Below are 16,548 nucleotides of genomic sequence, written 5' to 3' on the forward strand. Positions count from 1 at the left end.
TGCTGTAAGCAGGCAAAGACCACACTCTGAACTGTTCTGCTGCTCGTGCTTTCCAGAGCTCTGCTACATCTGTACATTGACTGTTGACAGGGGTTGGTGCAGCGCTGCTGAGCTGTGGTGGATGCTGCTCTAAAGGCTGAGGTCTGGCTGGGGATCGCCTGAGTGACTTAGGCAGAAGCGTTGCCCCGGCAACAGCACATCCTGGCTCTGCTTGGTGAAAAGGCCTTAAAAAGGGACACTGACTTCACACAACACAAACAATTCTGCTGCCACTGCTGTCGCTTCTACTGATGAAGCTAGGTGCTAAACTATCTCAGCGCTATGATAAACAACATATAAAGGCTGCAGCTGTGTAAAGAACATCAGCATATTGTGCTTCATGGTTTTATGATTCATTCTATTTCAAATAATCATTTGTGGTACATGGTTTATCTAAAGTACATTCATTTTTCTTCTCAATAACTGAAAAATCGATGGTTCCAACACTTGAGTCAATGAATTCAGTTCTTCCATTGAATAACTGTCATAAACCTTTTTTCTTTCTTCCTCTTTGCATTCAGAAAGATCCTCTTCACAAAATGAACCAGTGCATGTGTGTTTGTGTGTGCTCCTCCTTGCATGTATCTGTGCCTTTAAAAGGCAGTGAATGACACTGACATACTGTACACTCACAAGGCTCAGACCCACTTCATTCACATCAGTAGTACAAAGAATGCCCTCTGCAGCCCCTGTCAAACTACAAGCTCCATCAGATGACAAGCGAGTGAATGGGAAAGAGGAAGACTGTGTGTGTGTGTGTGTGTGTGTGTGAGAGAATTTTAATCTCTCCCAGGTGTTTGACTCAAAGAAAACAGCTAGATGCGAACACACTGTAGCTCCTCCTGATATTCTTTCAGCACAAGCTCAGCCTCGCTCTTTATTTCAATCTCTTTAGCTTTTGTACACAAAGGAGTCTCCTATGTGAGTGTGACAGAGTTGAGCTCAGTTCCACTTGTACTGTAATCACCCACAGGCAACATTTCCTTTAATGGGAATCACGTTTCCTGGTGTCTTGCTTCCTGCTGTTTAAATGGTCATAAAACTAAATGGAAATCTCTGACAGCACCTTTCCTACGATCTGCTACTTGCCATAAATGCGGTCACTGTGCCTCCATCTTCTTTTAATGGCCACCAGTCAAGACTTGGCCTGTTTTATTTTGACATCACTTTCATGGAGTGGCGGCCTGATGAATATAGCTAATGGGTTGCCCTCAGTAAGTGTGTCACATTGTAGTAACTACCGGCGAACGACAGTCCGTGTGCATGAATGTGGGTGTCTGTTTTCTCATCTTACGTTCTTGGTAGGTTGTGAAAAGGATGCGGAAGCGACTTTTGCGGCTGGCCTCGTCCGCCCACATCCGGATGACTCCCAGCGTCGACACCAGCATGATATCGTTGGCCACCGTGGAGCAGAACTTGCTCTTCAAGTCTTCCACCGAACTGAGTCGAGACAGGATGAGATAAGAATGCATATTTTATCATCAAGCAACACGGGCGTCCAATGCGCATCTCAGTAATCCACCGTGTTGCACAGAATGTCTTTGGTGCTCGCAGTTTTTCCAGGATGGTTATCTTGTGATCACAACTATAAAGTCTGGATAGCTCAAGATAGCAAACTACACTCCTGAGATTATATTTTTAAGTGCATTGTCGATAATGATTCAATTATATCCTTATCTTAGTGTATCAAATTTTGTTTGCTTTAATCGGGGTTTTAATATTTTATTATCTGGAGATAAAAAACTAGTTATTTATATTAACAGACCTGTTCATGTGAAGTATGTAGGAAACAAATGGCTTGCTGAGAGTTAGATAAGAAGATCAATGCCACTCTCACATCTGTCCTTAAAATGTGAGCTACAGCTAAATGCTGGTTATTTTTGGCTTACTGTGAAGACTAGAAGCAGACAAAATGTCATGCTACCTGAGCTATATGCCACACTATGTCTAGGTTGCAGTTTCTAGTCTTTATTCTAAATTAAAGTCACCCATATTTACTGTGAAAAATGTGATATTTCTAAGCTTTTCTGTCCAACTCTCATTAACATAATAAAAACTAAAAACTTTCCTTTAATTACCTGAAACTATTTAAATTGTGTTTGGACTAGAAAATGATAACTCCATTTGCTTCTGTCACAAACTGATGCCTTTTAAGTGAAATGCAATGTGTTGATCAATTGTGATTAAAAGAGTCTGTTACAGAGTAGATCTAAGATCAACCCAACATATTAGGACAAATTTTATAAGTTATCTCAGAGTAAATAGCATGTTTAAGTCATGTTTAAAAGACAAATGGCCTAATACAGTAATGTGCGATAACAGGCTGCTGTATGATATGTCCAATTAAAGATGCCAAAAAGTCACACCTGCCACCATCATACACCGCCACAAAGTTGCGCTTGCATTCGTTGGAATTTGCCATCTCGTAGTCGAGGAAACGCAGGTAGATCTGAGAAAACAAAGACAGAAAGAAGAGATCAAGTGGCAAAAAATCAAAGGATGCGGTAACATTTGGACATGACAGAGGAAAGAAGTGAGCAAAACAGAGGAGGACAGAAAAGTGAGAAAAAAGGTTTCAGCTCCATGCTATTATTGCCTGTGCATCTTACTCATTATCCCAGTGCCTGATATAGCAGCCCTGTAATGAAATAAGACTGACAGACTGCAGCTAGTACAAAGTCATTACATACGCATATCAAATGAGGACTCAAAGACAGACAGGGTCTATTAGCTTTGGACTCATTATCCATATCTGTTGAGATAAAACATTACACAAAACCTACAACCTTCTTAAACTTTACGGAGACCTTGGCCATTTTACACAAGCTTTGGATGTTCAAGAGCGAAAATGTCACCGGCTTTCTTTTCAATTTGAAGTACTTTTGGACCAGTGGGCTCCAAACATATTCAGTATATAACAGACTTACCTTATGTCGAACTAATCATCAAGTACACTATGACAGATACAGTATAATGCACTATTTTACTATCCCAACAATCTCGGTGAGTGAAATATCCACCTTGCTATCCACCTTGACTCGTCTCAGCAGCTATTCAACACTTCCCGATTGCCTCCGCATCATTGTCTGTCACTCATCCATCAGACTGAGATCTCCCAATCACAGCTATGGTTCTGGTCCGCTGAGCACAGCGCTCGCCATCATTACGGTTAATGAGCGGACCGCTCCCGAACTGTGACAGGGAAATGTGACGCTTTAAATGGCCAAAGACGAAAGCTGCAGATGGAGCAGGATAATGGACCTTGCAATGTCAACTTGGCTTCAACAACATGACAAGTGAAATGGATCGGAGAGGGAAAACAAGCTAGCCAGTTCCCCTGAGGTCTCATATTGATGTCAGTAATCTTCTATCTAATAGAAATTGTCATATTCAGCCACTTTGTTGGCTATATTGGCATTGTCACAAGAAACAGGACATTTATTGTCTGCCATGCGGACAGAGTGGAATGAAATACTGTTACAGTTGATTCATTCACTGAAGGCCTTACAATGCAATCTAAAGATAAATATGTATATATACAACACACATATACATACTGTATATATATATATACATATACATACTGTATATATATATGTACAGTATATGTGTACATACATATGCATATACACACAACACATGGGTAGTGTGACTGTGACTTTTCTAGGACTGCGTGGACTTAATCTTTGAAGGTAGAACTGGGGATTGGAGAAGGCTCTGAGGACTTTATTTTTTTGCAGACATCTCATGCTGTGTTGTTGTGGTCTCATCAATGTTACATAGATTTCCAATATAGTGCCTTAAATATGATTGGATCTTCAGATTGGTGATGTATTACAAGTGTCTAAAATTTGGGTTCTCAACATGGTGGATGATGCAGTGATTTGGTCAGTCCTCTAAGAGGACTATCACTTGACACTGCAATAAAACAAAAAATAAATGCTGCTAAAATCAGTTTTTCAGAACATGGAAAACTTAGTGCTACGGGGCAACAGTCAGAAAACACTTTCTCTAGGAACAAAGTACTTATTAAGAGTAGATGATGGCTCCATTCCATCTGACAGATTGCCAAAGACGTCAGATTTAATGTGGAACTGTTAAGGTTATAGTCAAGGTTAAGGTTATGGTAAGGTGCTCTGAGCCAAATTTATGTCCATTTGTTTTAGAGTTCAAGAGGCAAATAATTGGAAAAGGTCCCAATAAGCATGATAATTACGACACTTGGCCCAGTCATTCCATCGTCAGCGAGTACAAAGCAAATTAGACGAGAAGTTTTCCACCCACAGCACAAAGAATGCACTGAACGCAGCCATCTGTAACCAATAAAAGTTATTTCAGCCAGGGGAGACTAATTGCAAATGCAAAACATTGTTGATAAAAACATTACATTTTATTTTTGCATAGACTTCATCTAGTGCTAATGGCTAATTAAAGCAACGAACTTGCAGTCATTAAAGAGCATAATCCCCCAATCTTGACCATCACAGCTGTTTTTGGACAAAAGCAGAATGCTGGTGGTGTTGGGGAAGGTGGTGGCCGGCTTTTAGCTGTGCATCCAGAGATGTTGTTCCCACATTCATGGTCCCCTGAGGAGGACCTCTACTGACTTTATCATGTCAAATATTTTTAACATCTGCAGAATGGACTGGCACAAAATTCAACACAGGCATTTATGATTTTCAGACAATGGATACTGTTAACTTTGGGGAACCTGTGAGTTTTCCTCCAGTGCTACAATGCAAATTACATAAGTGGTTTTTATCACATGGGCTCAACAACTGTTGGGTGAACTGCAGAGAAACATGGGCCATGTTTGGTACATGATCGCTCACCAATCCAGCAACATCAAGCCAGCACTTTATTTTGTCTAATACTTTGGTATATGGCCAAATACTGAAAGGCTAATGACATTTCTATCAGCCTCAGCTGCTAAACTAAGATAGCAAACTTGGTAAAAATGTTACCTTGACATCAACATGCTATTATTATCATTTTAATCATCTTAGCACGCTGACCTTAGCACTTAGCTCAAGGCATTGCAGTACCTTAATGTAACTTCACTGAGCCACTTACATGACTGTATACTCACAGTCCTGTTATTATTCTATGACATACTGTATTTCAGAGCTGCACTTGAGACATTTGCCATAATGCAGTGTATCACTCGCTCTGTGACTTCAGGCTATACATGGTCTGTCTAGCTAAACTGAAAGGAAAAGAAACACCGCATGTGCTACACACACCCTTTTATGTTGTAAAAGATAACGGCCTTATGGTCTCGGGTATTTTTATTAAATGAAATGGGGCTTTTTTTTTGGTATCACAGCCTGCAGTCATTTCCATTTTACTTATGTGCATCCTGCTGAGTTTGAGCATGGAAAAATAAGTGAAATTCTTCTTGGTTATAATGTCTTTGATCGGCTGTTACATACACAAAGTCATTGCGTGACAGATACAGGTTACTGTTTGCACAGACTAGAAGGTGAAAAAGACTGCCTCATTATATGGCAAAAAAAAACCATACCAGAAATGAACAAATATACAAACAGCTTTTGATGCTTTTTTTCCTCTGGTCTCTTTTGGTGAACTCTAACTGATCAATGATGAAGAAAAATCTGAGTGCAGATGGCATCACAAAGCCAAATGACGGCAATGGATCAGAAAGATACAATCGCCAATTTGTAAGGTGAGAGATTGGCTCCAGCAGGAAAATAGGCTGCCTCTTCATTGATTGCTGCACCCAATAATGACGTAGAATCCATCATTGAAGGGGGAAGAGTATATTCTGTCTGTTGCTAAAAGGTGCCCGTAATACTGCGCACTGCTCATTACAGTCACAATGAATGCCTATATTTTGACCATTATCTTCATGAAAAGATGCGGAAGGTGTCTGACAGTGCAGACAAGTGTGGTGGAAAAATCCAAACTGTGTAAAACAGACAGGACACAAATGGTGTGTGGAAAGTAACACTAACTGATTAGGCGGCTGAAAATATTCCTCTATACAACTAACAGCTGTCAGCCGAGTTTGGACAGCTGTCCACACCATAATAACCAGAGGAGGAAGAGTTACTAGAAAAGCAGACAAGTTGACAGTTTTGTAAATTTAGCGTCCAATTTTCATCACCGAAACACTGATCGTATCTTTATCCTTCCAAATTAACTTACCTTTTGTTTTTTTTTATTTTTATATCAAACACGTGTACACTATTATATCTGAAAGGTGACATTTTGTTACGCATTTTGCTTTGAATATCAGTGCAAGCTAATTACTTGTTTTTTCAAGGTAGTTTCTGAAAAATCCATTAGCAGGACAAGCTAAAAATAAATGACATATGGTGGTGTAAACTAAAAACGTCATGACTTTAAAACTGGTGCAGTGCTATGGTCATAACTGCTTACTTGCAGGTATGTCTCCTCTGTCTTTACCTTTAATGCCATCCCTCTCTCTGCCATCTGCCACCCCACCTCTAAACTCCATCCTTATACATTTAGATATTTGATAACATGCATTATTAAGTATCTGTTTCCCTTATCCCCTCCTTCCTCATTCCTCCTCCTCTTCTGTACCCCCTTCTCCTCTTTTCTCTCTGGAGTGCTCCGGTGCAGTCTAATTAGAGCCTCCGGTATAGGATGTCATTATCTCTCTGCTGTTTCTGGCACACTGGGTACAGTGCAGTACTGTATCAGCACAGGGAAATGAACGCCCTGCTCTGCACAATGTGCAACCTTACGCATGCACGTACACAGTACTGGGGGAGCGGCGGTGGTGGCGGCACTCTCTATATCGCCTTCACTACAGTAGCATGTGAGTTTGCATGTGTGTGTGTGTGTGTTTGAGAAAGCGACTGGAAGTGAGGAACCAAAGCAGACAAAGAGAGACACTGTAGGTTTTACATATTTCATGTGTAACTGAGCGTGAACAGTTGCAGTGCAGGTGAGAGCTTCAGGACTGTGTGTCTCTGAAGATAGATTTGTACTAAAAATTTTATTTTCTGCCTTGTCCGTCAGTGCCAATTGGTTGTCAGCCTTTGGCCCATGACTTGCCCTGTGAGGCTCTTCTGCAGTGTGAAATATGACGCTCATTCAGACCAAGTAAAATACATCATACTGCCAGGATGGCTCGCTCTGCCGCTCTTTCATGCACAAACCTGTTCTTAGCCACACACACATGGATGCACGCAAAATACAATATATGCAACATATTGGCAGACATACGCACTCCACTTACAGGGACTGAGAAATCAATGCCACATATTTGAATCGACCGTAACATTTAACTGGGGCCAAGGTCCCTCCTAATGCCTGTTTCAATGCAACACTTATTGGATGGCTTCACATGAGTCCTGATGAATAAGAAAAGGTCTACAGGTAGACAGTCTTATAGATCCTGTGGCCTTGGGTTTTGAAGCAGCTGAGTCTGAAGGTCATTTCTGAAGGGAAACAAGGGCATTACGAGGAAATATGCAACCTAAAGAATATGCCAGATAAGAACAAGTGCTGTGACCATGAATCACAGTCACACTAGTGTTATCATCCAGTCACATTGTAAACCAGTGTGTGTGTACAGTACCAGAGCCTGCAGCTCAGCACGAAAAACCTGTGTGTGTAAATAAATTAAAAAACACTACGAGCCGAATCACACTTTTCATCTGGGATGGAACACAGCTTCATAGCTTTGCTAATGTGTACTGTGTAACTTTAAAAAGAGCTCTACGGTGGCCACAAAGTAAGACAAATAACATCAAGTAACTATAACAAGCACTGAATTAGTGAAACAAATAGTTATACAGTTAAGTTGACACTGCATCTGCCCTAACTCACTCAAAGGAATAACAGGAGAACGCATTCAAGACGATGAACCCAGCTAACATAAAGTTATACACTGAGTCACTTTTGCAATAGCCAATGGCAGCCTTATGGTTAAAGAAAGCTATTCTAATCTAAATTTTAAATACACTCTCACATATGCTAAAATGTCGGAATAGAATGTTATACTGGCTTTAAGAGCATCCCAAAGCCATTTTAACATAAAACACAGGTCTATTTAACCTCGCATTTACAATTACAGTGTTACAAATGAGACCAAACCTTTTAGCGCTTAAAAACGCAGACCTCATAATATTTTCTGTCCTTCAAAGAACTGTTCTTGCCATAAAAGTGAAAGTAAAGTTGTGGTCTCTTTCTATTTAATCAAACCCTGCAAATGGACTCAGAACACTACTTGAGCAGCGGATATACTGCAGTCATGGACTGGACTTTGTAAGTGCGTATAGGATGAAGCCATATACACTCATATGGGGGAGTTGTAGCATTTATAAATTGTGGCCTTTTCTGCACTGCTGCTCTGCCCTCGGGAAATGTTTAATCCCATAGCATTAATGCGGCACAGGTACCTGTGGTAGATAAGGAAGCATGTCTGGTATGTCTCAGGGGTTGGAGCAAAGGTGTGCATGTGAATGTGTGAGCATGCATGGCTATATTTGAATATGCATGCAGGACGTTGCGTCCAGATCGCTGGCAGAGAAAACAAATGCAGGCTGTTGCCGGCCTCAGGGTCAAACCGCATGGCAACACTATTTTATCAGCATGAACACTCCCTGCCTCTCTCTGTCTGTCCAGTCCACCCTCACTCCCCTCCTTCTATCTCTCCCTCTTTCTCCCTCCATCCCTCCATTCCTCTTGGCAACAGTGCACTGATTAAAAAAATGGACCTGACCCCGAGTAAACCCTTCTGCCTATCTGTCTGACCCTAGCGGGGGGGAACACGTACCCCCGCAGCCACAAACGCTCACATCGGGTTAGTGCTGACAGCTGCAGACAAACCCACATGCAATATCAAAGGTTCCTGATGCAACCCGTGATCTTGCCGCATGCGTGGAGAAATACTGAATGGAAACAGCTAATTAAACAGAAAAAAATAGTCAATATCTCAACAGAAGCTGCACAAAATTTCACAAGGAATGGTAATGACAGACCCACAGTGTTTGTCAGCTAAATAACAACCTTTCTGATGTAACCGTGTTGAGCTGTCATCAACCCAACTGATGGGAACACAATTTCACTTTCAGTTTATTTTATGTGACATTTCAGAATTTGGCTTTAAATCAGATTCACAGTTGGATGGGAGCGCGGCTGATGTCACTAACCTTGGAGCGCGGCGGAGCACGGATGTACCATTTACAGTCGACGGCCTCAGCGGCACCCGCCTTCCCGTCTCTGGTGATCTGATGAGACTCAACGATACCTTCTGGACCAACCATGTCATACTGACAGGCTGAAACACACACATATGCATAAACACACACAAACACATGCGTGCACACACATATGGACTCACAAATATGACACATTGCAAACATTAGAGAACCAAAGTTCAATATGTATCTGTATGTATTTAAGTGGAAGAAACACAGTATAAATAGGTTTTAGTGAGACAAATAGAGCGCTGAGAGGAAGAGTGAATGCAAATACAAACAAAACAGAAAGAGACAAAAGAAGAAACTGAGGCAGAGAGAGAGAGAGAGAGAGAGAGAGAGAGAGAGAGAGAGAGGGAGTATACCTACAGGGGAGAGGTGGGGGTACTCCCAAGTCTGCAAAGTCTGGATCTGTGGAGAGAGCAGAAGAGGGGCGAGGGAAGAGAGGGCATTCATTTTTAATACATGATTACAAAATCAGAATCTTCACAGAGGCAAAAACAACCAGGTGTAACAATGTGCCGGGGAACTTCCTGCGAAGATAACAAATTACTGTCCTCCCTCCTAAATTATTTTGGCACCCTTAAAGGATTCCTTCTGCGGCTGGAAGCTGTTGTCATGTTGGACCAAAACTGGTGGTTGAAGGTCACAAGCTCCTGAATCTGAGATTCTTCGTAGGAAACCTCTAATTATTATGATTGTTGAACATTTTTAAAGACTTTTGCACTCTGCGTTTCCAAACACCCCTGCTATTAATGCAACAAATCATGGACAATAAGTCAGAGAAAAAATGACCTACTAATTGCTGCTTAAACCTACAACCAGACCATTAGTTGAGCAGTGTGACTTTGATACCACCATTTTCCATTCAGTAGACTGATGTCTCTCCACAACCAAAAATTAACATGTTCACGCACTTATAAAAAAAAATAAAACATCAGCATGAGCAGACCAACAAGCCTAAGAGCATAGCATCATACTAATAGCTGCATGTGGTTGTACTTTGACCCAGCAGTCCTTCAAGCTAAATGCTAACATGCTCATAATGAGCCATTTTCCAAAATAGGAACTTCTGGGTTCTTTAGTGAGGCCTGAACCTTTTTGCTTGTTTTGACTGCAAAAACTGCCCATGTAGAAAAAGTTCCCACTTGATGGGAAGATATTCCTGAACAGCCCTGAAAAACTGCTGTGCAGGACTAGATGCTGATTGATTAAAGTCAGAGAAGACAATGCTGATTGGTTAACCTCAGACAGCACAGATCTTTTTTTTTCCCTTCTTGATGTTCTGGTCAAGTATCATTCTGCTCCACTCTTACATTGCTGTCAACAATGTAAAATTCACCATATAGGAGAAGACAACAAACCCTCCATTGTATTTGTGCTAGTAGAAGTGATTTACATCCAGTAACTACTATTTGTTTTGGTGCACTAGGAGTTCAAATCATGATAGAAGTTGTTGGATCCTACACCGCAATAGAAAGACAAAGGCTGTAGGGTCACATTACAGGGCTGCAAACAATCATGCAACATTATGCCTGCCCAGAATTTGCTAGAGAATGGGGTTATTCTTATGAATGTACTCATAAACCAAAGTGTAGGGCAATCACAGAGAACCAAATTATTTAAAATGGCTCATACAAGACAATTAGATTGCTTTTGATTGTAATCACATATTTCAGTCTAGACCAAAGTGGTGGCACTACATTTGGTAAAACGCTACCAGAGTATGACATGCTACATGCATGCACTACAAATGAAACAGATTAATTAAACTTTATTTATCTTGGGTTTTTACAGTTTTGTATATGTGTGGCAAAATATACCTCAATGATGTGCATGTCTGTGGAAGGACAGTGCATTAAAGAGAGAGCAAAATGCAAAAACAAGCTCTCAGTCGCTTTAACGCTAAACAAATGAAGAGAATGAGTTCACTGCAGTATCTCTACTCATCTAAAATTATGTAAAATTCCTTCATAAGAGCTGAATTGGCCAAAATATGGGATCAGCCTGAATTACAGCAATAAAGCCTTTCCAAGCAAATTTAGAGGATCAAGGTCAAACCCTCATGCTGTTCTCCTGGGGTTACATTCAGTATTTTAGCCAGTCAAATTTGCAGCTGTGCTTTACAGTAATTTGGTGTAATTATGTTTTGCATAATAACACCAGATCCATTTTCCTCATTTAAAGTAGCTGTGAAAAACCTATTATGGTTTGAAATCAAGACACCTGTTGTTTTTGGGAGGTGTAACGGCCTTTCCAACTATGCAGCCGTGACAACGAGGTCGTGTCAGTATTTACTTACAGTTCAGATGACACTGTAAGTCTCAATAGCAACGCAGAAGGGATTAGGTTTTTCAATCTGACTTATTAAATATAAGTAAGAACTCTGCTGAGCTACCCACATAAGTTTAAGTCTTATCTTTGTTTCATTTAGGAGTCAGAACAAAACAGAACCGAGGCTTAACAGAGATAAATGGGAGAGAAAAGACATTACAATGTCCTTTTAGAAAATTTTAGCAGACCATCAGGGACTATGAATCTAATCCTTATCCAAACTTTTGCACATTCAGAACACAAAAATAAATTTAAAGCCAAGCAATTCATTTTGTTAGCTGAATGGAAAGGCAAGTGTCGGGTAAAGTTTTGAAAGTCAGCTCGAAGCGAAAGGTACTAAGCAGTTTTTCTGTATAATGTTGCAATAAATTACATCAACAGGCCTGCCCCCGCCGAAGTACGTTACCTCCTCCTGCTAGTGCAACATCACAGTCTGGTCTCCCATCCCCAAAGATTCAATATCACTCTTCAGATGACTTCACACAAGAAAGAAATTGACTCTTAAACAATCTCGCTCTTCTTTCACATCATCATCATTTCTGTGAGCGTGTGCAGTGTGGAGGGAGGTTTGTGTGCTTTTGCCCATCACAGTCTAGCAGACTTTCAAATACAAAACCCTGTACAGCATAAACGACTTTCAAATTAATATGAGGTATGATCGGAATTCAATTTTAAATGAAATTGCCCTATGAGGAGCTTAGTGCAAATAGATCTGTCTGACTTTTCAATAACATAAAAGGAAATAATGATGGCAAATACTGAAGTAGCCAGAGGACAACCATTCTTTGGCTATTTTTCAGAGCTAGCATACCATTCTAATGGCACCACGTCCCCTTGTCACCATGCCATGAAATACAGCATTGTTTTTTTTGAAGTAAAAAAAAACAAACCCTCCACAGCATTAAATACATTCCTGCTGATCTCATTCTGTTCCTGCCTGGAGACCCAGCAGTTGTGCTTTCAAAGATATGCCGTTTGCTGTGATCTCTGGGCTGCATTCATTTGAGGACAGATCCTGCAGAAATAGGAAACACAAAAAAAAGGCTTCACATTAAATCTGATTGTTCCTTGCCAAATCGAGACGTGGCTACCACTGGCCGAGCTCAGTGTGGAAAATGAGGTCTGATTGCACAGCGTGAACACCGTGCCTAAATGTCACCGTTCTCTTGTCTGTATGTATGCCCTAATTTTTCTGTCTAGACGTGAGTCAGAGCTTCACTGTGTGTACACCGGACACGAAGAACACGTCGCGTATACCTGGCAACAAACACCAGATGAGAAAAAAAAAAGAAAGTGAATGAAATGGTGGATAAGGCGGGGTAAGCATTTGGTGTGTTTGATGATGACACTCGCTGGATAAAACCTATAATCAAAGGAGAAAGATTCTTGGCCTGATCTTAGCCGTGCTCTCGTGGGGATTCAGAAGAGACTAACCTGCCCTTATGGAGAAAAGAAACAGAGCCTGTTGAATACCGGTGACAAATCTAGCAGGGCTGCAGAAAGCCCTCTCTCCTTGATGCTTTAACACCATACGGGACATTAAAGCATTCAACACAGCCGCAGTCAGGAGACGTGCTTAGAGTGTACTCAAGAGTTTCTCTCGAGGCTTTTACTACACTTCTCTCCTGATTAATTGTTGCTTTCAACTAAGGCTCGAATGATTCAATCTATAAAAAGCTGAATGGGGAATACCGTGCAATTTTAAAAGTGGCTCCTCTGACCTTGGACAGCTAAGTGGTAGTGAACAAGTTTTTTTTTTTTTTTTTGTCTTTTGGGGAAAACATTGCTTTGCTTGTACAGTTCAAACAAATCCACCCACGCTGCCACTTTCCATCTGAAGAGGGGCTGAGAGGAGTTGTGTACTTCAACACTAAGTGATTTTTTTCTTCAAACAGAAAAACACAGACATTCATTCCTTCTCTATTATTTCCCACAGAACTGAATCAAGACTGTTTTATTTTTTCAAATTTACAGACAATATTGGTTTCATTCACAGTTTAATGTGACTCGTGAGTGTTGTTTTATGTGGCTTTGCACTTGTGACTGTACATGTAAGTCTGAAAACCATTGATTGTGTAGTAAGTTTAACAAGTCATCCCTGGCGTCACCCATAAGTTACCCGAACAGCAGTTTTGCAAGTTGGGATGGTGGCTCTACCCATCACCATCTTGGCAGCGCCTAATAGGCTTTAACTATGCTAATTTGTGCTGTCAAGTTGGACACTTGTGATTTCATATATTTCTTAGCCTCAGAAGTTGCCACTTGTAGGAAAAAGTTAAGCCACAACCATTAAAACAATGGATAATATGATCATTTTAATCTTGTTTTCTCAACAGATCAATTATTTTTTTCTTTATAAAATGTTAGAAATGAGCTAAAAACACAAATCACAGTTTAACTAAAGCTGATATGTTAATTTTGTTGATTTCTTCTCATAGTCAAACCCCCTCAGAAACACCAAGAAAACAAACTATAAATAGCTGGAAGTAGTAGCATTATTTGAGATTTTTGCTTGAAAAAAAAAGACTTACACAGTTAATCAATTATCAGTAGTTTGACATTTTAGTAATTCCACATGAGCCACAACATTAACACGTAATCTGAGTGGCATTGATAATCTTGTCACAGTTGTGTTGGGAAACTTGAGTCCTGGCAGTGACATGGATGTCACTACCACCCATCTAAAGATTAATCCCGACCACGCATACCCAGTCAGAAACACCACCAGTAGGGCAATGTGCCCTGCATCACCACAAAAACTGCCCAGGAACGGCTTATGGTCCTTAATAAAGAGTGCAAAGAGCAACTCCCCACATTCAAATTTGATCGAGCACTTGTAGGATGTGCCATAAAAAACCTCTATGGAGGCCCCACCCCATAAATTACAGGACCCTCAGGATCCCCTGTCAGTGTCCCAGTTTCAGACACCCTAGAGGTCCCACATCTATGGCTCCACTGGTCAGAGTTGATGTGGCAGCATGATGGGGACCTATGGAATATTAGGCATGTGGTGTAATGTTGTTCCTCTTTTCTGCTTAGAAATAAAACAAAGAAAAAACACTCCCATTTTTGAAGGTTAAATATGCACCTACAAAGAGATGATAAAACTAGCCTAGCATTAAGACTGGAACAAAGTAAAACCCAGATCCAAAACAGGTTATGTCTTATGTTATCCAAAGTTGTTTAAATCAATCCAACTGGACTTTAAGACTTCAGTTCTGAACAGAACTGAAGAAGCCTCTTGGATGAGAGGTGAAACGTCTTCAAGGAACCTTCTTAAAGTCCAGTTGGATTGATTTAAACAACTTTGGATAACCATGACCTGGATGAATGAGAAACTACACGGACGTTATGTCTTATGTAAAACAGGACATAATACTGTGTAATAGTAGATATTCTTCTCCAAAAACAAGTTTTGTAAAACTTAAAATAAACATTCTCCCTGCTCCCTGAAACATTTATTAAGGATTAATCATACATTTATTAATGTGACATAGGCTATTTAGACATTCTAAATAGATCTATAGTTTAAAATTTGGTATAGACACTTACTATGAGGTCAAAACTGACATGGACTATACTGTGAAAGCATAAAATATGAACACTATGTAAGGGTTAAGCATGTCCAGCTGTACTACTTAGCAAAACCTCCATCCTCTATATCCACGTCTATTTTGCCTTTCAGAGCATCTGTAGGTGAGTGCAGTGGGCAGTTAGGCAGGCGGGGAAGCAGACAGGCGTGAGGGATGAGAAAATCAAAGAGGAAGACAGTTAATGAAACAGTGACCTTCAGGTCATCTATGCTGGTTGTACCAGAGATTTATTATTGGGCTTTGGCATCACTTACCCCACCACGATCACAAGGCCAAGCAACCCAAGAGGAATACATGCACGCATGGAGGTGCACACACACACACACACACACACACACACACACACACACACACACACACACACACACACACACGTGCACACTAATGCACATTCATGCACCTTTGATGAAGGCTGTTCTTAACATGGTAACAAAGGTCCTGCTAAGAGGCTGCTCTGCCTATAAATGCCTTGTATGTGACCCCTGACCTTTTAAGACTACAGCTCTGGAATTTCAATCAGCTGGGTTCCATCTCTCCTACCATCCATCACCTCCTTTCCTTCTCTGTCCTCCTTGATTAATCGATCCAATCAATTACATGGAATGATAAAATGGTTGATGAACTGCATAAAGAAGGTGCACTCCTTCAACAACAGATGATTTAACCCCGTGTTTTATAAGCTGCACCGCTCAGCTCAGGCACACCGCTAGAATCTGATTGCGGCATGAACATGAAATGCTGTATGTTGCATATGTATGAAACACGAAAGAAAAAATATCATAATATCTAACATGCCACAGGGAGCACAGCATGCCGACATGTGGGACAATTGTGTTCTCGGCTGCCATTGTATTCACTGCAGCTTCTCAATGGTGCCAGCTTTCTGCCCTGCATTGTACAAATGCCTTTGCCTGAGCAAGCTGAATTCAGAGCACATCCACACATGGCCACACCCACACCTCTCTTCATAAAGCTCAACTAAGAGTGTAATCTTCTGGGGCTTACTGTATTTGCCCTTTGCAACACAGAAATGCTTACTTCAAAACCCGGGGCACAGACTTTGAGTTGCCCTACATGCGCCGTCCACACATTGAGTTACTTGAAGATCAAAACACCTCCAACCCATAATCCTGACTGAATTAACTATATTGTACTATACCTATGTACAACAGGCATGAACGTGTATATAAATACAATGCTAGTAAGGCCTGAGTGATGCACAGAAATAGAGCAAACAGTTACACATTTCTTGTACATCAGGCTTCTCATTCAACTGTAAATAAAACAATAGACACTTTCGGCTCTTTGCTTTGATTTGAGTCAGTGTGCAACAATTGTTTAAAGAACTGCATGATATAGACACTTTTCAACCCACAATATCCAAA

The 16,548-nt window shown here is 40.7% G+C and overlaps 1 protein-coding gene across 8 annotated transcripts in view; it reads right to left on the reverse strand.

Annotated features, from left to right (window-relative positions):
* neto1l (neuropilin (NRP) and tolloid (TLL)-like 1, like) overlaps positions 1-16,548 on the reverse strand; it is a 146,334-nt gene that overhangs the window by 15,056 nt on the left and 114,730 nt on the right. For all 8 annotated transcript variants that reach the window (XR_008600428.1, XR_004847841.2, XR_002746470.3 and 5 more), the window contains exons 9-12: positions 9,606-9,647; positions 9,189-9,316; positions 2,406-2,488; positions 1,334-1,479 (exon numbers count right to left, since the gene is read on the reverse strand). Coding sequence is in view for 3 of the 8 variants with exons in the window: in XM_035950862.2 (XP_035806755.2) it covers positions 1,334-1,479; positions 2,406-2,488; positions 9,189-9,316; positions 9,606-9,647 (399 nt within the window). In the remaining 5 variants the exon portion in view is untranslated. The remainder of the gene's footprint in view (positions 1-1,333; positions 1,480-2,405; positions 2,489-9,188; positions 9,317-9,605; positions 9,648-16,548) is intronic.

This window comes from Amphiprion ocellaris, chromosome 22 (assembly GCF_022539595.1).
Source record: "Amphiprion ocellaris isolate individual 3 ecotype Okinawa chromosome 22, ASM2253959v1, whole genome shotgun sequence".
Lineage (NCBI taxonomy): Eukaryota > Metazoa > Chordata > Actinopteri > Pomacentridae > Amphiprion > Amphiprion ocellaris.